At 34.1% G+C, this 27,800-nt stretch overlaps 2 protein-coding genes and 1 pseudogene across 2 annotated transcripts; 1 reads left to right on the top strand and 2 right to left on the bottom strand.

The window, feature by feature from the left end:
• Window positions 1-10,101: 10,101 nt before the first annotated feature.
• LOC141691264 (uncharacterized) lies at window positions 10,102-10,503 on the bottom strand. The gene has a single exon (XM_074496001.1). The coding sequence runs from the start codon at window positions 10,501-10,503 to the stop codon at window positions 10,102-10,104; it is 402 nt and encodes a 133-aa protein (XP_074352102.1).
• Window positions 10,504-11,263: 760 nt separating this feature from the next.
• LOC141690916 (ATP-dependent Clp protease proteolytic subunit-related protein 2, chloroplastic-like) lies at window positions 11,264-14,713 on the top strand (annotated as a pseudogene).
• Window positions 14,714-15,404: 691 nt separating this feature from the next.
• LOC141690915 (AT-hook motif nuclear-localized protein 1-like) lies at window positions 15,405-18,945 on the bottom strand. The gene is made up of 6 exons (XM_074495672.1): window positions 18,762-18,945; window positions 18,053-18,549; window positions 17,135-17,199; window positions 16,814-16,945; window positions 16,378-16,539; window positions 15,405-16,131 (listed from the first exon to the last, which is right to left on the bottom strand). The coding sequence occupies exons 2-6, from the start codon at window positions 18,426-18,428 to the stop codon at window positions 15,730-15,732; spliced, it is 1,137 nt and encodes a 378-aa protein (XP_074351773.1). The 5' UTR covers window positions 18,429-18,549; window positions 18,762-18,945; the 3' UTR covers window positions 15,405-15,729.
• Window positions 18,946-27,800: the final 8,855 nt, after the last annotated feature.

Below are 27,800 nucleotides of genomic sequence, written 5' to 3'. Positions count from 1 at the left end.
AATGGAGTTGTAGAAAGAAAGAACCTCATTGAAGCTGCACGAACAATGCTTAATGAAGCAAAGCTACCAACCTATTTTTGGGCTGAAGCTGTGCAGACTGCTTGTTTTACACAAAATGCTACACACATAAACAAGCATGGAAAAACACCATATGAAATGGTGAAGAAGAAGAAGAAGCCAAATCTGAAATATTTTCATGTATTTGGTTGCAAATGTTTTGTTCTTAAAACTCATCCTGAGCAGCTGTCAAAATTTGATCTAAAAGCTGATGAAGGAATTTTTGTTGGATATCCACTTTCCACAAAAGCCTTCAGAGTCTACAATTTAAGAACAAGGGTTGTCATGGAATCTATCAATGTCTCTTTTGATGATAAGAAGATTACTGGACTTGAAGATTTTGATGATCATGATCAGCTGAGATTTGAGAATGAAGATTTAAATTCTGATCCTGAAAATTCTGATCCTGTAAGTTCTGATGGATTAAGTTTTAATGTCATTGAAACCGTGGTAACAACTCCAAAGGAAAATGCACCTGTCCAGGGGGAGCAAGCTGAAGATCCTACCACATCTCAAGACTCTCGAGAAGCATCAGAACCTGTCACTGGCTCTTCAAGTTTTGATTCATCTAGTTCTGATGAGCCAAACTCTGATAATTCTGGAAGCTCTGATTCTTCAACTCCTGAAAAATCAAATTCAAATTCTGAATTCTCAGAGAGCATAACTACAAGGGGAGCATCAGAAAATGTTGATGGAGAAAGCATGGATCATGGGGGAGGATCCCGTTCTAGAGATCAACTTCCATCTGCAAGGAAGTGGACTAAAGCACACACACCTAACTTAATCATTGGAGATCCTGAAGCAGGTGTCAGAACTAGAACTGCAACTTCAAATGAATGTATCTATCATTCTTTGACAAAGCACTTTATGGCCTTAAGCAAGCTCCAAGGGCGTGGTATGAGACTTTAGCTCAATTTCTTCTGGAAAATGGATTTCATAGAGGCACAATTGACAAGACTTTATTCTACCTCAACCATGGAAAGGACTTACTTTTGGTACAGATATATGTTGATGATATCATATTTGGTTCTACTAATTCCAAACTGTGTGAGAAGTTTGCAAAGTTAATGCAGTCAAGATATTAAATGAGTATGATGGGAGAACTCAGCTATTTTCTGGGCCTTCAAGTCAAGCAAACTGAAGAAGGCACTTTTATCTGTCAATCCAAGTATACCAGAAATTTACTGAAGAAATTTGGAATGCAAGATTGTTCAACTGCATCTACTCCCATGGGCACTGCAACCAAGTTAGATAAGGATAATGGTAAATCAGTAGATATTACTAACTACAGAGGTATGATTGGATCATTACTCTATGTAACTACAAGTAGACCTGATATCACGTTTGCTACCTATCTTTGTACAAGATTTCAGGCTGATCCAAGAGAACCTCACTTATTAGCTGTGAAAAGAATTTTCAAGTATCTTAAGGATACAGCTGATCTAGGATTGTGGTATCCTAGGGAATCCGATTTTAAGCTAATTGGTTACTCAGATGCAGATTTTGCAGGATGCAAAATTGACAGGAAAAGCACTAGTGGAAGCTGCCAATTTCTTGGAGGCAGATTGGTTTCTTGGTTTAGCAAGAAATAAAAGTCAGTTTCTACATCAACTGCAGAAGCAGAATATATTACTGCAGGAAGCTGTTGTGCACGGATTCTTTGGATGAAGAATCAGTTACTGGATTATGGGTTAGAATTTTCTAAAATCCCTATTTACTGTGATAATCAAAGTGCTATTGCTATGACAGGTAATACAGTTCAACACTCAATGACAAAGCACATTAGCATAAGGTACCATTTCATAAGGGAACATGTGGATGAAGGTACAGTGGAATTACATTTTGTTCCAACAGATCAAAAGCTAGTAGATATCTTCACAAAACCACTATGTAAAGTTACTTTTATAAGATTGGTAAATGAACTTGGAATGGTTTCAGGTTCTTTCTCTAAATCTGCTTAGTTTTTGTTCTCATACATCAGACTTTATGATCAGTGTTTATAGATTGTATTATCTCTATGTAATCTGTGCTTAATTTGAAATTCATTAAATGTTGATTGTTATCTGATGTGGATTTATATACTCTGATAAGTATTTTGAATGTTCTGTGACTATTCGATCCAATGAGGATAACTGTGCTAGATGTTGACCTAGTAGTCTTTATCATACTATAAATCCCATGTTTGAATTAGTTGTTTATGTGGAAATTCATTAACATAAGCAGATTCTGATATTGAGCTTAGTCAAGTTTACTTTGTGTATCTTACTACTAAGTCACAAGCTAGATTCTTGTTTCTTATCTGTCAAATTCCGATGTCAGTAAATCTTAAGAATGAACTAAGTGCTGACAAGCCTCACTTATCAAAAGAAAAGAAAAAAAGAAAGAATAAAAGTCAGGTACTCCTTTGAGATCTAGAGTAAAAATGTGGAAGGGAAGACCCAAGTGCATTGCTGGTATTAAGTAATATGTATTAGAAAAGCAAATATTTTTCTTGGTGACTTTTCACACTCTATGATTACTGGAGAAATACTCTGATAACAGCATAAATTCTGATAAGCAGTCGTGACTCACTTACACTGAGAAGCCACTGTAAAAAGGAATTTCAAAAGATGCATAAAATGAGCATAAACAGTTGAGGTAGACTCATGCATAAATTTGTTCTATAGTAGACATCATGACCGATGACAGATTTTAAGCATTTTTCTTAGTTATGCCTTATTTCTAAGATGTACTGAAGTTGATCAGACTTTAATCTTCATCTGATATTTTGCTGAATGCACACACTTTCACTCCATATGAATGATGAAAATTATTGTGATGATTAAGTTGTTTTTGACAAACAGTTAAGTGTCAGTTGCAGAAATTCTGAGGACAAGTTCTGATGATTAAACTCTGAAGAAAACAAGTCAATATTTGTATGACGAATCACATAAAAAGATATTCACTTGTTGAGTATAGAAGCCATATTCTGATGACTGTTAAAATCTGGTATAAGTTAAGTTCTGATATTAAATCCTGATGGAATCTTTGATGCTTACGTGGCATTTTTATTTACTTGACTTATTTGTGATAAAATCTGAAACAGTCATATTTAAATTAGAATAATTTGGGTGAAATAAATCAGTCATAATCATTATGGGTTAGTGGTTAACGTGTATGTCTTGAAAAACTGCATGTGCACAGTAATTGTTAATTATTTCCCATGCCCATTAACTCTTGCTTTAGATCTTTTACTGACTGTTATTATTACACATCAGTCTAGGGAGTCGAGGGATCATTAGTTTTACTTGTAATTGTTAAATACTCCTCGCGTCCCTTGGTATTCTATTGGCTATTTAAACCAACTATTCATTCCAGCCAATACATCTTCCATTTTATCACAAACTCACTCTCTTTACATACTCATCAAAAAACATGGTTCGTTTCAACTTGCTCCTGAACTATGATACTTTTAATATCGAGTTGAGTTGTGATGATTGGCGACAGGAGTGGCATGTCATTGTCATTCCTGAAGAGATTTGGAACTCAGTTCCACAAGAGATTCACACAGACCTCTTATTCTTTTATATGGACTATCATCTCCATTGTGATCGTCTGGAAGAGGAAAGGAGAGAAGCTCTCCGTCAGCAAGAACGGATCATCCGTCTTGATGTGCTCTTCGTCAGCAGCAGAAGGAGCTAGTTGATAGGTCTTCTTAGACTAGGACTAAGGCTGTTGATGTTAAGAATTCTTAGAATAGGACTATCTTGTAATTTTTGCATGTAATTGATAAATTTCATGAAATGTACTCATCTGATATATTAATGAAATTTCCTTTAATTGCAAGATTTGTTCTTTGTTTCTCAAATTATATGACTGTACATGTTTTAATTGTAATTTGTTAATCTTTACTTCATCGTTTTTAACTTTATCCTGTGATGAATGTTTTGATTTAATAATGGTCAATAATAAATTTTGATGATTTGAGGAAATAATTGAAGCACGGGTTCATGCATCTGAACCTGTGATAAATGAAGCTGAGAATGTCACTTCTCAGAAAGAAAAAGCAGCTCAAAGTTCTGATACTTTGAAAAGGAAATCTGTACATTCTGATGCTGCTGAAGCAACTCCTTCATTGGCAAGGAGATTGAAGAAAATTAAGGCAAGGAGGTATTTGGCTAAAGCTATCTCGGAAGATACTGAAGAAGCTGAGGAAGGGGATCGGGAATCTCTGATCTCACAGTAACTGATTATCATTGAAGCCCTTCCAGCTCAAGCCAAAGAAACTGCTTCCAATACAGTTGTTACTCCTCCTGTCTCTCCAATTAAAGCTACAGATGATGCTAAAGAACAGACTGATAATTCTGAAATAGATATTCATAATTTGAATATACCTGAAGTTCTTTATCTGAAAACTCCATCTACATCAAAGAGACCAGCTCTGGAGATAAATTCTGCTGATCAGAATTTAGATGATGTTATTCCTGAATCTCCAGTTGCTTCACACACTGTTGAGCTATCAGAACACAATGAGTCTTCCTCAAGTTCTGATGACAGTGTTTCTGCTGAGACTCCAGTACTTATTCTGGGCAAGGAAGAATTGGTGAAGAAATTTGTTGAAAAGGAAGCACCTATTTCTTGGGAGGATAGTCACAGAGGTATTGAGTGGACCAAGAAGTGGAATCAATCAGATTTTATTCCATGTTCTAAAATTCTGACAAAGCATATTGCAAAAGCTGATGAGTTTCTTACAAATGCTGATCTCAAGACACAACTCAAGATCACAGCTCTGTCTACAAAACATCTTCAAGGTCTACATACTGCTACTCATGAAAAGGTTAATACACTAAGAGAACAAGCTGATAAGCTAGATCAAGTGCTCAAGCTTGACAAGAACAGGTATATCAGACCTATTTCTGAGAAAGTTGCAGCAATTGAGAAAACTCAAGAGAATCAACAGGCCCAAATTGCTGAGATTCTGGCTAATCAAGCTTCTCAGAAAGCTCAATTGGATGAAATCCAATCTTCAGTTAAACTTCTTCTTTCTCTCTTACTTCCTGATGATGTCAAAAAGGGGGAGAAGGTAGTTAAGTCCAAACGCTCACCTACTCAAGAACTGAAGAAAAAGGATGATAAAGGTGATGACCAGGGAAACTCTGAAAAGAGCAGAGGTCAAAGAAAAATTCAAGGAAAATCTTCTATTCAGAACAAGTCAAGTTCTGATGCTGTGAATGCTCAAAGACTAAAGTCAAGTGCTGATAAACAAATTCTGATGTCAAGTTCTGATATTCTGATTCAGTCAGGATCTGAAGACTCTCAGAGGTTTTTGCAAACTCTGAAGTTAAAGGGGAAGCAGACTACTGTTTATTACAAAGATCCTAAAATCCAGACACTTGATAATGAGATAGCAAGAAGATTATTTCTGAAACACAATCCCGGAATGGATTTGGAAACTCTCAAGAAGGAAGAAGTTAGATTTGCTGCTGAGAAGACAAATCATAAGTCTAAAGCTTCTTATGCAAAGAAACCTCCAAGGCCTAAGGAGAAAGGCATTGTGATCAAGGAGAAATCAATCACTGAGGCATCTAAAGCCAAAATAAGATCACAAATTGAGATTGATTCTAAATCAAAAGGAAAATAAAAGGTTGGTGAACCTTTAAAGAAAAAGAAAAATTCTTCCATTCCAGTCTATCAAACTACATTGCATGATGATGATTTGATAGAAGATGAAACTGTTCAAATTCTGAAAAGAAGAAAGATAAGTGAAGATTCTAAAACAACCTCTGACACTGCTCAAGTTGTTGTTCAGAATAAAGGACAGCAAGCTACAGAAGAAATAGCAAATTCTGATCAAGTTGATATGGATAAAATGACAATTGCTGATAAGAAGAAGTTGTTATGGAAGAAAGCTACTACAGTTGAACCAAAATCCAATCTCATGATAAGTCAACTTGCTACATTTGGGTTGAGATCCAAGCAACCTAGAGATACAGCTGGATTAGGTTCTGACGAAGAGAAGATTCAAACAGGAGTAGAGGTTACTCTAAAAGATCCTTTCATATTGATAGACAATCCATATGAACAAATCAAATAAAGACACCTTGACAAGGTGTTGTCTGCTCAAGTTGTGATAGATGCTCATGATAAGGAGAATCTAAAAGAGAAATTGATCTTATTTCTCAATTATGGAAGGACTTACAGATTAGCTGATTCTGATATATTAAAGAAGTCTATCAGAGAGCTTCAATATATTCATTATCTTCTGGAAGTAAAATCTGAAGTTACAAGAAGATGGTCAGAATATATTTTGAAGGCTATAAGAGATCTATTCAGAATCTCTAGTACAAAGACTTCTCAATACAGTCCAATGATAACTGAAGGTGATGGAAGAGAAATTCCTATGTTGAAGAATTCTGCTAAGGTTGAAGTTATTCTGAAAGGAAGATGCTTATGTTATAATAAAAACTCTTCACATTCTAAGGTTATCAGACTTTGTGATGGACTTGAAAGAACATCCATTCAAGCTCTCAGAACAGCCATTTATCAAATTGGTGATAGTAAAGAAGAAGAACTGATGCAGGTCAAAGCACAGTTAGCTGAAGTTCTGAAGAAAGCTGAAGATAATCTGATAAGAGATTTTGTTAAGAATCATTATGGATTCAGATTGATTCAGTGATGCTGGTAAAGCTGGATGTTTTGTAAGTTGTAATTATTTGTTTAGTCAAACTCTTATTGCATTTGAACTTAAATGTTTTTGACATCATCAAATCTATTAACTTCTACATTCTTGCATAATTTACAAGTTGGGGGAGATTGTTGAATATATTTGAGATGTCATGTCTAATATGTTTCATATTTAGTTCTTAGATCTTAATAAACAGGAAATATTTGTTCTTACTGGAATCAGGACTTACTGGAAGTCAGAACTTAAGGATATCAGAACTTAGATTATCAGAAGATAATATCAGAAGATGGATATCAGAACTTAAGTACTGGAGGACTTACAGTTAAGGAAGGAAGCTGATTTACAGGAAAGAAGATCGAGACTAATACAAGAAGAAGATATGCATGGAAAGAGTTCAAGGACTAGAAGAATTATATAAGATATCTGGTTGATATATTTTAGGAGAAAGAATTATATTCCATATCAACTAGAAGTTATCTTGTAACTATGTGTCTATATAAACACAGACATAGGTTTACTCTATAAGAGTTATGATCATCGAGAAGATTATACAATTGTAACCTAGCAGCTCTCGTGATATTTGTTCATCACTGAGAGAGAACAGTTCCATTATAACAGAGTTTATTATATCAAATACATCTGTTTTCTGTTACTTGTGCTTTAAATCGATTTGATTGTATTCTATACTGTATTCAACCCCCTTCTACAGTATTGTGTGACCTAACATTCCTGTTTAAAAATGTGTAAGACAAGACATCTGATTTACCAAAAAAAATTGATTAGTACTAATAATATATTAAACCTAGAATACAATAATAATATAATTAAGCACATTAAAAAAATGAAAATAAATGAATAAACTGACATAATATGATACTAACACCTCAAAATACAAGATTCATCTGTCCCAAAAGTTAATCAACCACTCTAGTTCGACGCCTTCAAGGCCTTCTATCTAATACCACATCTCCCTGAAGGTTTAAAAAATGCAAATATAGTGAAAGTAGGTTATCCCAAGTTCTTCTCGGTCTTCCTTTCCTTCTCACACCCGGCAACACTAAACCTTTAACTCTCCGCACTGGGGCCGATATACATCTCCTCCATACATGTCCAAATCATCGCAGTCTACCTTCCCTTACTTTTTTTATTATAGATGCAACTCGTAATTGCCTTCTGGAAAAACCAATTGGCAATCTATCTAATAAGGTGCGACCATAAATCCAACACAACATCCTCATTTCCGCTACCTCTACTCTTTATTCTTGGGCCTTCTTTACCTCCCAACATTCAGCCCCATACAACAAAGTTGGTCTAATCGTAATTCGATAAAATCGTCCTTTTAATTTTAAAGGAATTTTTTATCACATAGTACTCTTGAAGCAGCCCTCCACTTTAATCATCCATATTAAATACAATGAGTATCTTTGGCATCTATCTTACCATATTTATGAAATATAGTTCCCAAATACTTGAAACTTTCTTTCAAAAATAATAAATGCTCTACAATTGTAACATCAACCCCCTCTTCATCTAGTTCTTTATTGAAATTACACCACAAGTATTCAGTTTTTGAGCGACTAACACGCAAGCTCGAAGTCTCCAATATAACTCTCCATTCTTCTAACTTCTCATTAATCACCAACTTTGTCTCTTTAATAAAAAATGTGTCATCCGCAAAAAGCACACACCACGGTACAACATCCTGGATTTCTCTAGTGAACACATTTATAATCATTGCGAATAAAACTGGACTTAATGACGATCCTTGATGAAGTCCTATCTTGTCCGAAAAATATTGAGTATCACCAACAGGACACAAGTCATCACTCGAAAATACATTTCTTGAATTGCCCTCACATATATCTAGGATACTCCTTTACTCTCCAAACTTGTCCAGATTACGCTGCGCGGAACACTATCATAAGCTTTTTCCAAATCTATAAACACCATATGCAGGTCCCTACTACGCTCCCTATTTTTTCCATTAAACACCTGAGAAGATGAATCGCCTTCGTTGTCGACATACCAGGAATGAAATCAAATTGGATTTCAGACATTGTAACATATCTTCTAAGCCTAATTTCAATCACTTGCTCCCATAATTTCATAGTATGACTTAAAAGTTTAATACCATGATAATTACTATAATTCTGAGCATCACCCTTATTCTTGTAAATTGGAATAACCATATTAAGCTTCCATTCATGTGGTATCTTATCAACCCAAAAAAATAAGATTGAAGAGTCGTGCCAACCACCATTCACCCTCCTTACCTAAACACTACCATAACTCTATAGGTATTTCGTCCAGATCTGTGGCTTTACCTTTACCCATCTTCCTTAATACCTACTCAATTTCTTCACCACTTATAAGTTGAATATCAGAATTATAATGCGATTGAGGAACTGTTTCCCACTCAATCTCCTCTCCACTTATACAAGACTCATTAAATAACTATATGAAATAGTGATACCATCTATATTTAATATCATCATCCTTAGTTTACATGCGTTAATCTTCATCTTTAATAAATCTGACAAATCCAAAATCTCATTGTCTCCTTTCCCGAGCCTTTTCTAGTTTATAAATTCTATTTGCTCCCTCATTCACAGATATACCTATATACATTTCTTCATAAGCCTTGTCTTTCTCCTTCACAACAGCCCTTTTTGCAAGACGTTTTGCTTCCTTATAGAGAGTTTTCTTTGTATCGAATTCCTCTTGTTCATGGCAGCACATAAGCTCCTTAAAGCGTGCTTGTTTAGCTTTTTAATCGCCCTTGCACATCCTCATTTCACCACCAAGCCTTCTTTTAATCATGGGTTTTTCCTAAAGTGACGCTTAATTTATCTTTATCCACACCCCTAATTAAAGAAGCTAAATGAATCCGCATTTATTTTACATCATCCTCAACAAAGCATCTTTGTTCTAAACCAATTCGTTCCTTAAAAAGCCGTACACTTTCACCCTTCAGATTTTTCCATAAAATACGCGGTATCGCCTCCTAAATACCAACCGTTATCATTCTCCTCATATAAATATTCATTACCAACAAACGATGCATATCTCATCTGGAAGCCCTTTACAATCTTTGTAATTTTTGTTGTTTCTTCTCGTAAGAAAATTATCTATTGGCGTGCTACAACCTCCACTCTTAAAAATAATTAAATGAGCATCTCTCTTTTTGAAACAAGAATTAACTAACACTAATTTATGAGCTAATGTAAATTTCAAAAGAGTACACCCATCTTCATTCCTTATACCATATCCAAAACCCTCATGAGTACCAACATAGCCATCAGAATGCTACTCAATATGACTATTAAAATCACCCCCAATATATAAAATTTGATCACTAGGTATTGTACGAACTAAATCATCTAAAGAATCCCAGAAGTATTTTTTTTTTCCTCCTCATCTCCCAAACCAACATGTGGGGCGTAGGCACTAACAATATTAACAAACACAACATCCGCAACTAGTTTAATCATCATCACCCTATCATTAAATCGATTCACCTCCACCACATTATTATTCAATTGTGCACGTAACATAATACCAACACTGTTCCTAGTAGTTATAACCCCTGAATACCATAATTTAAATTCATTTGCTTCCTTTGTCTTAGCACCCCTGAACTTAGTCTCTTGTACACAAACTACATCAACATGTCTCTTTTTTAATTTATCTACAAGTTCCAAAGAGCCTACCCTAAAGATGGAATCAATGGCCTTCCTATTTCTCCCTATACTCTTCAAAACACCGCTATTTGAGATTGCCATCAATCAAATTACACCACTTACAAAAAATATGAAACACTAAATAAACTCAATAACTGACACATAAAATTAAGAACAATGCATAAAATATAAGATACAATATCGAAAGTGACCGTCGCGAATAACTCGTTCTCCTTCAGAGATCCACCCAAACGAGATGTATACGATGTATATGTCTATGTCTTGTTAATGAAATATCCAATATCAATGAAACACACACAACACTGACTCTGTATATCAGAAAAAATATAATGGTTTGGTGTCTCAAACACCAAACATCCCATATATACCTTCAAATTACCCGATAATTATATTATATAAATGAAGTTCCAAAAAGTGAACAATCACTTCGAAAGAAATGTCACCAAATGCAAAAAAAAAAGTATGTTATATAACTCGATGAGAGGATCAATGATATATTTGATATTTAAAATCGTTGCCTAGAATCTGAAATATTAAAGAAAGAAGATGAATTCGTAGTTTTTTATTTCTCTCAATAATTTCCTCTGTCCTTAATGTATTAAAATATATTCGATTTTTAATTCAATTAATCTGAATTTGATTTATGCTTAAAAAGAAGGGGGAAAGGGAACACGTAAATAATTTATCTGATAGCGCAGGCAAAAAATGAAGTGAACAATCCTGACACGGGGTATTCTGGGTATTCTTGTAACAAATTTTTGAAAGGTCGGGTCTCCCGACTGCTATGAACCCGGATCCGAAACATTCTCCTTTTTCATTTTGATTGAGCTAATAAGTACTGTTAAACGTTAGTTGTTTCTTTACATGGTCCGTACATGTACAAAATGGCACTCTCTCTCCAAGCATCAACTTCATCATCATGTCTATCCTCTCCCTCTACACCCTCCCTGAGGTCCCTCTCTCTCTCTCTCAAAACTTATCTCTCTGTATCTTCTTTGTTATTGTCAATGGGTAAGATTGTTGGTTAAATTTGTGTACAATTTTCTGTATTTTTTTCAGCTGTGCCACCAAGGTCTTTCTTGGTTTAAGGATTCAATCTCCAAGCCCCTATCTTTTACCCCCTTTTTTTTTAATATTTCTCTATTTCTCTCTAATGGTGGAGTAGTTTTGTTTTTATTTCACTTTTCTTGATTTCTGTGCAGACTCTTATGGGATTGCAAGACCTAATTTGAGTGTTGAATTTCATACCAAGGTGCATAACACTATCCAATCCAGGTGTGTGTCAGCTTTTTGTTTTGTTTATCTTGTTTTTGTTAGTTACCTCTGATATGATTTGGGTAAATTTGTAACTTGGCATATGGTATTAATTAAGGTTTCTTTGTGTATGTTATAGTTTATTGATCAAGGGATATGAAAGATTAAATTATTAGCCTTTCTATTAATATGAAATATTAAACTATGACCCTTTGCCTTTCTATGAATATGAAAGATTAAATTATGATCCCGGATATATTTTATTATGATTTATAGTTTATTAGACAATGTATGCATTGGTTGCGATGATGGTATTAATGAGGAATGCCTAAATGTGATAAAATGGAAATTTCTTTGTGGTTTGGACGTGTGGTGTCTTGCAAAGTCATGACAAGAGAAAGCTTAAGTACTTTAGATTTTAGGTAGAGAAGGGTTTTTATGAGTGATGTGTGGGATGATACATTCTTTAATTGCAGGACGGTAAATGGGAAAGTAAACCAAGGACGTGTTAAAATGATCCCAATAGGTACACCAAGAGTGCCCTATAGAACCCCTGGTGAGGGAAGCTGGCAATGGGTGGATTTATGGAATGCCCTGGTGAGTCACTCTGGTTGGGAAACCTAGTTCATGACCTTATACTGTGATATGCTAAGATCTATTTCCTAAGGTAGAGAGCACATAATGGGCAAATGGGGCCTAACCATATTGTCTAGAATATAAAGTTTGCAGAATATATTTCCTTCATTTTGGAATATTTAATATCAGTGTGTTAGAGTAAACTTTGTTTTCTGGAACAAATTGCCACCCAGCATATTATTGTTTTTGCAAGACTGTTAATTTTTTACTTAATCTTGTCGCAGTATCGGGAACGAGTTATTTTCATCGGACAAAATATAGATGAAGAATTTAGCAACCAGATCCTGGCAACCATGTTATACCTTGACAGCATTGAATCTTCCAAGATGATGTATATGTACATTAATGGTCCTGGCGGAGATGTAAGCTTTCTTCTCTGAAGTTATTAATACGAAGCTATATGCACATTCTTTTTAAAATTTAGAGATAAATTTACTATTCGTTTCATGTTAATCTTTACCTGATTCTTGTCTACTTGTTTAGCTCACTCCAAGTATGGCTATCTATGGCACAATGCAAAGTTTAAAGAGTCCTGTTGGTACCTACTGTGTGGGCTACGCATACAATCTGGCCGGGTTTCTTCTCGCAGCCGGAGAAAAGGTAGTTATTCTCTTATAGTGCAATGGTAGATCGAATCTGAAATATAATATAGCTAGAGGAAAGATATTGTGTGTTACAAAAGAGAATTAGGCTAAACAATTAAAGGCACGCATTCGTTGTTTTGGGAACCATGAACTTTCGTGTGTCAAAATCTTTTAGAAGCTATGGGCTTCAAGACCATGTTCATGATTTTCACTTTCAGTTATGCACTTCTAGGCCACGGTGAATCATTAGGACTTACTCAATGAGGCACACTCTTCAGCACAAAAAGTTATCGGTCCATCTAGCCTTTGTAGACTTGTAGTGCGTACTGAAAGCAGATCTAGATAGTTAGAATTTCCTTTCTCCTATGAGATGCGCCATTGCCGTTGAACATTTTTTTTATTTTTCTAAGTGGCGATCACGAATACCGAATACCTAGATTGTTATTAAGTTTGTAACACTGTTTCTAGATTGTCGTTTAGTGGTAAGATAAACTATGGAAGCCTTTTCCGCAATATGCTTTTGACTAGAATATCAGAATATATCGACTCTGAACTTTGGAGTTTCTCTTGTTTCTTTTGTTTAGAACAATTTAGGAGCAAACTTCCATGTCTCCGTCAATTTTTGTAGCTATATTCATTTTATTTTGAATGCCCAATTTTTTTCCTTCAGCCATAATTTTATTTTAGGCAAACCATAAGCTATCACTCATATGAGTTTGTTTAAGGTTTCAAAGTTGAATTTCAAACTTATTTAGTCTACTCGGTAGTATATGAGCTTTCTCCTTACAGTTATCTCTTATTTTTTTTTTCATTATAAAGGGAAATCGAAACGCAATGCCTCTTTCAAGAGTTGCCTTACAATCCCCTGCTGGGGCTGCTCGGGGTCGGGTTTGACTATGTCTTGCCTGCTCAGAATTAGATAAAATATGTTTATACAAGCTGTACCATTTTAGTTTAATTGTATGGAGTAAAGTATGTGTAATATATATTAATAATCAACAGGCTGATGAGCAATGAAGCAAATGAGCTTCTCAGAATTAGAGATTATCTTTTTAAAGAGCTATCTCAGAAGACGGGTCAGCCTGAGGAGAAGGTATAGCTGAAATTTTGCTGAATTGTATTTATGTGACTTGTTCGTAAACTTAACGTACCTCTGATTCTTGTCAACAAAAATGATATTAGAGCATATAAAGAGGCCTATATACACTATTTCAAATCTATTTAACGCATAATATGGGCCACCTAGACACTTCATTTTGTATAAAGTTGTAACTACTCTTTATAATGTTTATATAATTTTTTTCGATTATTTCCCAAAATTGCATAAATACAAGCACCTACTTATGTAAGTAATATTTTTATAACATTTAATATAATGTATCATTATTTTCCTAAATTGCACAGATATATAATGACCTGAGTCGGATGAAGCGCTTTAATGCTCAAGAAGCTCTGGAATATGGTCTAATTGATCGTATAGTTCGGCCTCCTCGAATCAAGGCAGATGCAGTATCAAGAAATGCTGGAACCGGTCTTGGTTAGTCTGCTATTTTTGTACCAAATCGGCTGGCTGGTGTCTGCTATGCAACTTGATCTGCCTTTTTGCGGGGAAGTAATTAAGCTATTCTGAACGAATTCCCACTTTCCCAATTTGACTGTCAAACTTGTATGGTTTTTTATATAATTCAAGGGTAATGCATACCTGTGTTGCTTCTTGACATTGTTTCTCTGGCTTAACCGTCATCTTATCTATTCATCTCCGGGACACTCAGAATTAGTTAAATACTGTTTGCAGCTTATCCAGCCTTCCACGGATCCTCACTCAGCAACTCTCCTACTTCCATTAAAAAAAATAGTAATTCATTTCTCAGTTGTAATCACTCCAGTAGAATTAACAGTATCACAGTGCCGATCTCACCCGATAATCAGTTCTTTGCTCGGGCAAGTTCTTTACTTGCTCAGGGAATTAAAGAACTCCTTTCCGCCACTTTCCAACGTGAGAGTGATAACAATTGGTTCACAATATATCTTGTTCAATAAACTCACCATATACTTCTAAGATTTTAGCCATTCAAAAACTGGTCCTAAAAGTGTTGCTTAGTATTAATACACAAGATAATAGAGGAGTACTATAAACTAATGATTAGGCACTAGCATTGGGTAAGAGAACTTAAAGTGATCGTTATTTAGTTGAAGTTGAGGTAAACATGAGTTTTGCGTTTCGTAGTTGGTACTCAAGTCTCAGGGTCTGAGCCTCGCCTTCAAATAACCTGATCTTATTGGACAAAATCCTATCTGCATATTAAAGAACTGCACCATCCTCCTTAGTTCAATTTTCTGAAATGAACTTTACGTGGATAATCCAAGAACTCCTCAAAGCAACCCACTTTTGTCTCAAAAGCTGGAATACGTCAGGATTCCGAGTCAGTCGAGACACAAAGCAAGCCACATTGTCACAATTTTTGGAATACGAAAAGAATATAAACAGCGGCTAGACCAAGAAACAGATTCAATCCAACTGAGGCTAAAATTTAACTCCACATACAAATACAAATCCAAAATTCCAAATCTTCTACTAAAATAACTGAAGAATGAGCTAATTGCACTACCTAGTCAAACTACTGCACAAATTAAACTCAAACCCCAGGTGCATGGTCAGAAATGACCACGGCAACAACTACTTCTACAGTTACACAAAGGATGTGAGAACCCAACTGAGGGGTCAGAAATGACCTCGGCAACGACTACTTTTACAGTTAAACAAAGGAGGTGAGAATTTTCATTGGTTGACATCCAGAAACCATTTTGTCAGTAACAGGAAAAGCCTCATCATTCAAACTATGCTGGCAGTCACGTTTATGTCAGTAGGCTTGAATGATTCAGGCAAAGTCACGTTCATGTCGGTGGGCTTGAATGGTGTGGGCAAAGTCACATTTATATCCGTAGGCTTGAATGGTGCGGGCAAAGTTGTGTTCATATCAGTAGGCTTAAATGGTGCGGGCAAAGTCACGTTTACGTCAGTAGGTTTATTCCTGGACTCATCACCATACGTTGGCCAACCATTTCCACCCAGAGAAGTTGCTGAAAGATTTTGCAATGGAGTAGCTGAGTTTTGCTGACCATGAAGATCATCTGTTGGTGCAATAGAAGAAACAGGAGCAGCAGCTGTCTGTGCAAAAAAGTTCTTGGGACCTTGATCCTGCCGACTGCCAGCATAGAAGCTGCCTATGACAATCTGATTTGCATAGACAGAAACGATATATAAAAAAAGTAAATATCGTAGTGTTAAACACTACAGAAAAGGAAAAGTATCAATAGAATACTGGGTCAATATGCATGTAATATTGTAATGTCAGGCACAATATCTGGAAAGCAGAACTTCTACATCAGAAGAAATATACATATCCAACAACATTTGCTATTTTTTGGTGATCAGTGACCCAGTTAAGAAATGTTGTTTAAAGGTAGAGAGAAGTCAGACCTGCACAGGGCAAGCAGCTACCAGCAGCCCAGCAACACTCCCCCCAATAATACGTCCATCCGGGCCTGCTAATGAGACACTCATCCCTCCAGATCTGTTCCTTATTCCTCCAACTTCAGTTGGCATAAATGATCCAGACAATGACAGTATATCAAAACGACCCTGAAAGAACAGGATGAGGTAGATGTCAAATGTAAATCATAATTGGATCATGATGAAGAAATTTTGGATAGTCTAGTCAAGCAAGATTCCACAACCTTTGCGCAAAAATATATTTTTATATATTCTTATAATACTTTGAGCTGTACAAATTAGAGAATATAGTATGCAAAAAAGTTATAAATGATGTTATAATTATCTAATCCAAAACACATACACGCTACAATTAGTAGCGCAGAAGATCGTTTCATCTGAAAGATATAGTGAATTATGGCACCTCATAAGTCAATGTACCCCCAGATGAATCAGGCTGTCGAAGTGTCACGCTTGATATGACACCATTCGCAGATAGAATGCATATTGCTCGAGGTCCTTGCTGAGAAAAAGAAATGATCTTCATCATGACATCCTGGACAAACAAAAGGAAGCATTGAGTATGTCCTGGGACAGAAAACACAGATATGCTCATACAATTTACATCTCGAAACACAGTAAGAAGTGCAACTAACAAACTTTTGATGACAATTCATTTGCAACAAAACAACTCCAAAAGCACAAATTAAGTAAAAACACATTAATGCTGTTAAAAGTATTCTACCTCTCCAGCATTCACTGTTACAATATGAGGCGTGAAATTAGCACCGGCAGATGAAAACCACTCGCCTGCAACATTAAAAAAAGGATTAGTTCAACGTGCATAAGGTAACTGCAGATAAACAGAACACATGCATGAACAGATAATGAGTTAAGTAAAAGAAATGTTAATTGCATTAACGACAGCTTTCTTGTGCTAATATGATGTAGACTAAGCACCAAATATCATGATGTGATGCTTGGTAAGCAGTAACATCAGCTACATGCTCACAAGAAAATCATGTTCTTCCCTCAATACAGAACATAGAGGAATTCTACCGACTACTAAGAATATCAGACCTTGTACGCAGAAATACAAAGAAAATGCACATAACTTGGGACAATCTTTCCCCCAGAAAAGCATGCGAGGACTAGCTCCGTGCTAAATGTAACATGAGCAACAAACAAGACTACCATCCAAAAAAGTTTACTCTAAAGATGAACAAGTCACATAAGTTCGTAACAGAGAACGCTAGCTAGTTTAGATACCGAACACAAATCCATAAAACAACATTAGCTAGCCATATACCAACCAAAAACAGCAAGCACTAACTTTACACTTTTCAAACCACCAAGTCACACACCTCATATGACTTCAACATCTCAAATATTCGGACATTAGCCCACTAATCCTCATATTAGTCCTTTTGAACTACCCATTAACATCAATGACCAAGTCAGCCTATTACAACTTCCAAGGCCCTACATCAATTTTATTCACTTAAAATTCAATACCAAACACAAGTACAACAGAAGAGCACCAACACAAACATTACACATCTCCGCAACTATAAACATCAACATGCATGCAAAATAAAAATCAAAACTCCAAAAATTTATTATCTTAAAAATTGAAAAAAAAAACAAAAACAAAAATATTTACCTAAGCCTTCCATCTGCATCTTAGGTTGATGTTGCTTAGCAGGCAAGCCCACCGGCCGGACTTTACCCCGCGGCTTCTCCACCGAGAAATCAATCACCGGCGGCGGCGCCGAGGAGGAAATGGGCTTGGGAGACAAAGCCTTAGTCACAGAACCATCTGGGCCATACTTTCTTGGCCTACCTCTCTTCTTCTTGAGAGCTGTCAAATCCACACTCACCGGCGGCACAATCATAGCCGGCACCGGAGAAACACCCACGTGCGGGGTCACGTGAGGAACTGATCCAGTTACAGGAGTTTCAGTTCTTACAGCAACATGATACTCAGATGGGGCATCTGATCCAACTACTGTGACCCCACTCCTGCTCATATTTTCCATACTTTCAATTTTTTCTCAGAAAAAATTAAATTAAAAAATTAAATTTTTTATATTTTTTTCTTGAGATTTTGTTGAGAACCCAGTTGAGTCTTCAAGATCAAACACCTGAAACTTCAAGAATCTTGAAAGAAAAAAAAAATCAAGAAAAACAAATGTTAAAATTGTTAACCAGCTCAGAGTAGTAAAACCCAAAACCTAGAAAAATAAAAAGAATAAAAATAGACAAACAATTTAAAGAAGCTTGAAAGCTTGAATATGGTGCAGAAGAAAGTAGAAATTAAAATTCAAGTGAAATGCAAATTTTGAAGTAAAATAAAGATCAAGCTAACCTACCCAAAGTAAAATGTTCAAACCAGTAGAAAGCAGAAACTATTCATGACAAATATATAAACTGTGTATATAAATTAAATATATATTAGAGAGGAAAAGATAAAGGTTTGATGGTTTGGAGTAAAGATAAAGGTTTGATTTTTAATATCGATGAGAAAAATGAGGAGTTTTGGTGTGAATTCTTGTTTGGTTTCTCATAGTGTCATAATTATTAAATCTTGAAATCATGAATATTATAATAAGATATAGGTATAAAATATTTTGTCATTAATTATTTTTATTAAAATAAAGGAGGGGAGAGAGCAATTATGTAATATGGTTAAGAAATAGTTTGGAGTCCGGGGAAAGGAAATTAAAAATTATTGTTTTGTGGTTGGGAAAAGTGAAATTAGGTTGGCCAGGCGGAAGGACTCACTTTTCCAAAGAAAATGAAATTTATATTTTAATATTCAACCATCTACCTTGCATAAATATAAAGACAATAAAAGCAAATAGGATTATCAAGATATTTATATACTATTACATTAAAATAAATAATCGGCCTAATAAAATTTAGTGGGAATTAAGTCTAAATATTATTAGTACGATAAACATAAATAAATAACGTGGTATTTATTTGAAGAATTTTGAAAGTTATTCCGATTTTAAGTTTGTTGTGAACTACTGGCAATCTAGCATTCACAAAAATGTTGGACTTAGATTGGAAAATAATTAAAACATTTTTTTAGAATTTAGGTTTTTTATGATGTCCCCCGATCATACAAGGAGTTAATGGCTAATTTCAATTGTTTTCTTTTAATACTTATAATGTACGTACAAAAATTCAAATCAATAAAGTTTATCAATTAATCAAAAAATTATTAATAAATTGTGCACACTAGACAAATTCTTTAGAATGGTTGTAATATTGTAATGTAATCGACATGTGCCAAATCGAGTCGAATATTGCCATCCTAACCTCGAATTTGAGAAAATTTTCGGGTTTTGGCTCGAGCTCGAGCTGAATATTCTCGGCTTCTATTTGAACTTGCTTGAAAATTTCGGGCTCAGGATCGATATTGATTTCGATCAAAATTTTAATTTCAAACTCGAAATTCGACATGTAGAGAGTTCGATGGGTTCGAGTCAGCTCCAAAGCTCTAATGAATTTCACAAAATATTGATAAAAGTTTGAAATATGATTTGTTATGCACGAGTTCGATTCAATTAAATATATAAAAATATAATAAAATATTGAATATTGATGTAAAATATATTTTTTTATTTAAAAAATAAAAATATTAAAGACTAGAGAAGACTCGCAAACTTTACAAGTCAAGTAATTTAAAACTCGAACCTGATTTGATAAAGATTTTAAATAATTCGAGTTGGAGTCTAATTATTTAGGAGATAAATTTAAATACTTTTATGGGTTGAGATCGAGTTGAGCTTGACTTAACCTTGCCCTTGGTAGATCGTCCCATTTTCACGTTCTGGCAAGTCGGGTTGAATTTGTTAAAAGTGAAAACAATAGCCGTGCATATTTCTATAACAGAAACAAACATCTCAATGAATATTGTATATACCATGGTAAGATATATATGAAACGAGCATATAAAATTAATAAAATTGTGAAATGAAGCCTAACTGGGGAGTTTTTTTATTGTAACGTATTAAACAACCTGTTTTGTATCTATCTCAAATCTACTCGTAATTTCATGTGCTACTAAAGAATATGTCAAAATTATTACGTAAATGTTGTTAATTAATTAATGGCGCGTCCAATACTTTCTCGTAAATTCTGTTGTAACTTTGACATTTGGTATCATGCCTCGTTTTCACAATTAAAATTCAAAAACGTACTTTCGCCTAATAGGTTGAACCTGAAAATAAAAAATTTAAATAATGTGATATATATCCACATAAAGACAAAATTTAATGGAGTTATATTTTTGGTGCAAGTATATATACATTTTACTAATATATCCAAATACGGTTCATGATTATTCTCGGAAAAGCGTTACAGAAATATCAGGTTAAATAATTTGTATTTTATCAAGAGCATTAAATACAAATTATGCTACTAAAGTTTAAGAAAATTGAAATTGTATTCGGGGCCTGCAATTTTATCTCTGCAAAGTCGCATACATGTAAATATTAATCTCTATTGTCATAATTTCTTTATTTGAGGAAAAGACTCAGTTCAGTCAAACAAAACAGTGTATTGAAACTATTAATTGCAATATCATTTCATCCATTATTTTTTCAGTGACAGTTGTTACCACAAAAAAATATATGTGACGCGCTCTGTGATCCAATGGATTGCAAAATAAATAGTGTAATAATTTGTTGCGTAATATGGAATTTTTATGTTTATATCGTAGGTAACCTGCAGAGCTACCATTCGGGTGTGCATTTGGTAAACTACGGGCTCACGTCTGATTCGGGAGACATAATAATAAATTTTTTTCACGTGGGATTCGAATCAGTGACCAAGATGATAGTTTTCCCTTCTTTAACCAACTGAGCTAACCCTTGCGAGTAAATTTATGAATTTTGATAATAAAATTTTTAGTGTTCATTTTTGTAGATGAAATGAGACTGTTTTCTACGCGGGGATGGGCATCTAGGTAGGGCACACCCCGATACCCCGATACTCGAACCTTAACCCATTACCCGAACCCGCCTTGATCCCCGAACGGGACTATTTTACTCCCTGATCCCCGCTCCTCATGGGGAACGGGGATCTCCGCGAGTCTTCGGAGATTTTAACATTTATTCAATTAAATAATTTAATAAATCATGACATATTAATATATTTTAAATTTAATATCATATTTTAAATAGAAATTTGAATTAAAATATATTTATAATAAAAGATAGTATTAAATTATTTTTATTAAATCAAATTCTACCATAAAAATTCATATAATAAAAAAATATTAAAGTTTAGAATTGTTTGTGCATTAATTTTATTCATAATATTATATTTATTCATAATATTTTAATTAATACACATAAGAATTATGTTAGGGATTCGAACACAAAACACAACGGAAAAAGCTTCATAATGCAAAAAAAAAAAATTGAACCTGTGCCACATACTCTATGTATAATTAGTGAATGATTATCGAGAACAAAATATGTACCTTAACGAAACTTTACAAGTGACTATAATGGAGGTCCAGGTTGAATGAATCACAACAGCCTTTTCACACAAAGATTTGCACTCCAAAGATGTCCACACAAACGCCTGATCTTCCAATGATCATCGGAGCCTGTACTAGCCGAAACATTTGCCTATCTCTATCTCTCTTTTCTAGCCTCTCCTTGTATAGAGCAGCTAGGGTTTTTTCTGAAAATGATTTTAACTCTTCTCCCTAAAATTATACACCATTTTGTATATATAGGGGAGAAAGATATTGGGTTTAATCCCAATCCATTTTGGGTTTCATGTAAAACCAAAATTGATTGGGTTATTAGATTAAAATTCAAATTATGATTTAATTAATTAAGTACAACTCAATTAATTAAATAACTAATATTAAATTTATAATCATATAATTCAAATTTGAAATTTAAATTAAAACTCCTTTTAAATATTTTTAATGTGTGACCCTTTAGGTTATTATTAGGTTGACAATAATTATAATATCCAACAATAAAATTATAAACAATTAGCGGCATCTAGTAATACATCATTGTTACCCGAGTAATAATAATAATTGGTGATCCAATTAAACCTTTCGTGAATAATGTACACTGTAATATAATCCCTTTAACCTCATATTATAGATCAAACTCGAGGCATGCATTGTGTCATCCTATGTAACGTTTAATTCGGGTTTCCTTGATCAATGTGTAAACTATTAAACAAATCAGTATTTGAGTACGGCCATGCATTTTATAGTCTCCCTCAATCAAGAGGCAAACAATATCACTCCTTAATATAGGAGTGTTAAATCACATCTAGATCATTCATATTTCTCATACGATTCATAATATATCCAATGTCTATTTTTATTATAACTCGGTCAATGATAACTTTTAATAGAATCAAGGTATATTAATTCTCGTATAAAAATATAATGACTTCAGGTCTAAGGACCAATACATTATTATCAATGTGGGATTAACTTATGACAATATAAACATGTAGTATCTCACAACGGGTCAATCCAACACCATGTATCTAATACACGTGCTTGTGTTTTGACTTTAGTATCACCATGCCTATGATCTATCAAATGTGATCATCAGTCAACAAACACACTGGTCTCAATATATTATTATCGTCCCTTAACAATAATACTTGACTAGGGACCTTTAGGAATATCAATACTATTCTCATAATCTCATTTCTAAGTCACGTACTTAGAGATATAGTGTTAGATATTGAGTACAATACAAGGGGGTGAATGTGTTTCTTTGGATTTTGAGCCTTTTAAAACTTGTTTGGATATTTGTGAATAAAGCAGTTTAATATTTGTAGAGATATTATGTTAACAGAAATAAATCAACAAGCACAATATTTCAAAACTCACTTAATTTGTACTAATTAAGTCTGTGTTCTTAAAAAATGTAAGAACTCGGCTTATTCCTTGAGAGACTACAAGAAAATATGAATCTGTTTGTTACACATAAACTAAGGACCAGTACATGCTTTATACACTAGCAGCACGGGTTTACAAGACTTGCACTAAAATGTACTAAACTACTTTCTAAAGCAACATTTTTCTATTTCCATTTCTAGCTTAGCAAATATGTGCAGAATCTTGCAGGTCTGTGACCATCCTTTGTCCAGTTAATCCTGGCCCTTGATCTTGTATTCTCCCAGCTACTTTGTAGACTTTTCAATCTAGTGAATAGATCATTTATTGACTGATAATCTTGAATCTTGAACTTCTTTGCATTTATATTTGAGAGGCATATCGAGATCTCCAGTTTGTTCTATAGAGAAGTGACATCTCGATAAGTATAATGACTTATCGAGATCTCTGAGTTCTCTATAGGCATATTTGACTTGTTGAGGTCTCTTGATCTTTACATGTGAAATGACTTGTCGATATGTAGGAGATCTATACATGTAGAATTGACTTGTCGATATCTTTGAGATCTCTATATACATTTTGACTTGTCGATATCTCTCAGATCTCTAATGAGAAATTGACTTGTCGATATATCCAATTTTTCACATCTTCATTTTGACTTGTCGATATCTCTGAGTTCTCTACATGCAGAAATGACTTGTCGATATCCCCAGTTCTTTACATCTTCATTTGACTTGTCAATATCTTTGAGACTTCTCTATAAGCCATTTTGGACTTCTCGTTAAGCTATTATGGACTTCTCGAATGACTTCTCGATATAACTTGATCTACGACTTGTCAATATCTTGACTTAGAACATTTTTCATAAAACAATTTTATTCAACTCCAAGCTTCTACACTTTTCTTTGAGGCATGATCATGGCTTGATCTTCTTCCAGAGTTTATTCTTTAGCTTGAATCTGTTCATAGAAAAATAGTTCAGTCTAATCTTCTAACCTTTTTACAGACTCAAGAAAGTACAATACATAATATAAAATTGAATATCAAATAACCAAATCTCAGGGTTGTCAATGTGACTTAGTCTTGTTATTGTATAGGTATGTCTTGCCCAACATTCTCCCCCATTTTGTGAGAAGATTGATTATCACAAATTCATGCCTGATAACAATACTAACCCTAAGCTAAAATCAATTACATAAAAATTTACAAATTAATAAATACAAACTTTTATACATTTGATGATAAGATAAGTTCAACAATTACAGCCATCAAGTGTATTTTTCATAGCCTGGTTGTTTCCTAATGAGGTCCTTGAGATTTACTAGTACTTGTAGTTCTTCAATTATTTTTATCCCTTTTAAAGCTTCTACCAGCTCGAACCATTCATCCAATGTGTAACCACTGAGATAACCAACTCTAAATCTTGAGAATCTGCCAACTTGAATGTTCAGGAAATGTCCATCTTTGATATTCTACTCAACCCCCTTGCCTTAAGCTCATTTGATCTTTGTTCAAACATCTCTATCTCCTTGTCATACTTCATATCCCTTTCTTGCTTTTCAGCCCTTAATCTTGCATGTCTTTCATTTCTTTCTCTCAACCTCTCGGACATCACAGCCTTCCACATCCTTGTAATTGTATCTTTGTCCTTCATCAAGCTGATCACCCTCTTCAATTATGTGATTGAAAGTGTTTCTATTACTTGCCTGCCAAGCAAAATGAAGGAGCCATCCAAATAGCAGATTCTGATAGGTATTTTGAGTAAGGTGTTTGCTGTTTGTTTATACAAGATGTTAGATATATTTGATAATGTCATGGCTAATATGATTTATGTTTAGTTTTCAGATCTTACTTAAACAGGATAAATCAGTACTTACTGGAAGTCAGGACTTAAGGATATCAGTACTTATATTATCAGAAGATAATCATCAGAAGATGGATATCAGAACTTAAGTACTGAAGGACGTTCAGATAAGGACAACAGCTGATTAAAGGAAAGAAGACCGAGACAAATATAAGAAGAGATATGCATGAAGAAGGAATTCTATGAAGAATAGAATACTTGGAAGAAAAGATATCTGATTGATATATTTTAGGAAGTAGAATTATATTCCATATCAATTAGCGATTATCTTGTAACTGTGTAGTATATAAACACAGACATAGGGTTTACACTAAAAGTGTTATCATATTCGAGAAGATTATTCATTGTAACCCTAGCAGCTCTCGTGATATTTGTTCATCACTGAGAGGTAACAGTTCCATACTGTAACAGAGTTTATTGTTTCAATAAAGTTTGTTTTCTGTTACTTGAGATATTAAAGTTCGACTTGATTGTACTTTACACTGTATTTGTAACACCCCAAAATCCGGGGTCGGGGATCCGGGTTGTCACGAGTTCCATTTCCCTTAATAACACCCAATCTTAATAAATAATCAACTATTCTGTACTGTGACCCCACCATAAACACACACACCACAAGTTATAGTCTCAGAGATGAATATCCAAAAATAATCATAAGTCGTTTTATTCCACAATTATAAGACAATACACCTTAAAAGGGTTTCTGAATAAATTTACATTTCTTTGCCATTATTACAATTCATAAATATACATAAATCTGGTTCATCAATAGTTGAAAACCTAGCCTATTGGTAGCTCCTACCGCAGCTACGGCGGCATCAACGCTTTCAGAAAACTGCGGAACATTTTCTAACCGCTTGCGAATTGGAAGCTTGGTCCGGTTCATCTTGTCTATCTGATGTTGTGTGATGAAAGAAGAAAGCAAGGGTGAGCAGCAAGCCCACCAAAATAATATGTATAATGATTAACAATATATGAGCCTTCTCATAGTACTCATGAAAGTCTTGGTCAAAAGAAATGAACCAAGTTTGATATCTTAATGCGATGAAGTCGCAAAATATTCAGTATATATACATATATACTTTTCAAAATCTTGGAAGTCCTCTTCCATGTATAATATACACAGAGTTTCAGTTTATAACTGTATAAAACTATCATTGCAAGGTGATCTCATATATCTAACCTTGTCTCAACATTTTTCTGAAAATCTTTGACATACATAAGATAATCATTTACTAGATATAAGTTTAAAAGATGAAGTTACAAGAAAATCCAATATACTTATATCTTTTCCAAATACTACTTGAACTACCACCGTTCAAGTTATAATTAGTTTCAAAAGTTCATCACATAGATGAGACTACAAGATAATACTTGAATAGATTCAATCTTTGAAATATTATTGAATGAAATGAAGTTACGAGATACTTCATTAAGTCCCGATATATATATACACCTATATATATCTCTCATACATTTCCTGAAAACCTCTGTCATGTAAAGTATGAACAGAGTTGCAATATCCAATGAATTTGGAAAGAAAAGAAATTTTCTACTAGTAGATGGATGAATCCCCCACCGGTCATCACCCTGGCCACATAAGGACCTTGTGCTGGACCGCCACCCGGCCTCTTACGCGTTGATGGACTGCCACCCAGCCACTTACACTTTGATAGACCGTACCCCGGCCTGTCGCTTATGCCGACTCAATTAGATGGGCTTCCTTCCCGAACGTTGGGTAAGTAATCAATTCATTTGTTTTCTCAAAACAGCAACCACGTTGCGAATGTAAAATGCACCACAGAGCTGGATCCCCCAGGTTTTGAGCGAGTATTTAAATCCCCTTTGAAAGGAAGATCTTAAATATAAAAAAATGAGTTTTGGGGTCCACTCTAACTTTAAAAATCATTTTGAAGACTCGAAAATATTTTTAAGAATGTTTGGAGTACTGCTAATTTATTAAAATAAATCAGTCCCGGTATATTAGAAAATATCTGAATATTATTATTTAAATAATATTCTCATAAAGATAATCCTTATAAAAATAATCGAAGTAGAAGTTTTAAAACTTATACTTGAAATGGATATTAAATAATCAAAGATATACTTATACAAAAGTACTATCTTTATTTAAATAATCGAAAATAAGTTTGATTATCGAAACATTATTTTTTAATAAAATAAAGAATATATCTCAGCAAATAATCGGAGTCATAGATCCTCAAATGAATATTCAAATAATATTCAATAAATAAATTAAGCTGAGTCATAAGCCCTCGAATGAATATTCGAAATAATATTCAATAATAAAATAAAGGAGTCATAAGTCCTCGGATGAATATTCGAAATAATATTCAATAATAAAATAAAGGAGTCATAAGTCCTCGGATGAATATTCGAAATAATATTCAATAATAAAATAAAGTTATCGAATAAACCTTATTCGATTAATAGTTTTGAAAACTATAACCATATATATATATAAATATATATATATAAAATCTACTCGGGATCCTCGACTCCCGGTTTTAGAAAATGTTTTCACCTTTGGGTCCCTATACTAAGGGTATATGCAATTTACCGCTATTCTCTAGCATATGTATTATCAACTGAACCAACAGATATATATGGAAAGAATACGAAACAGGC

Source organism: Apium graveolens, chromosome 10 (assembly GCF_009905375.1).
Source record: "Apium graveolens cultivar Ventura chromosome 10, ASM990537v1, whole genome shotgun sequence".
Lineage (NCBI taxonomy): Eukaryota > Viridiplantae > Streptophyta > Magnoliopsida > Apiales > Apiaceae > Apium > Apium graveolens.
The sequence above is the reverse complement of the archived record's forward strand: the minus strand, read 5'-3'. Positions and strand labels throughout refer to the sequence as shown.

Excerpts from the sequence above, each read along its gene's own strand:
- LOC141691264 (XM_074496001.1), bottom strand. The coding sequence starts at position 10,503 with ATGGCAATCTCAAATAGCGGTGTTTTGAAGAGTATAGGGAGAAATAGG.
- LOC141690915 (XM_074495672.1), bottom strand. The coding sequence starts at position 18,428 with ATGGAAAATATGAGCAGGAGTGGGGTCACAGTAGTTGGATCAGATGCC. Across the intron at positions 16,946-17,134 it reads TAACAGTGAATGCTGGAGAG|GATGTCATGATGAAGATCAT; the intron begins GTAGAATACTTT and ends TTGTTTGTCCAG. Across the intron at positions 16,540-16,813 it reads GGGGTACATTGACTTATGAG|GGTCGTTTTGATATACTGTC; the intron begins GTGCCATAATTC and ends CTGTTCTTTCAG.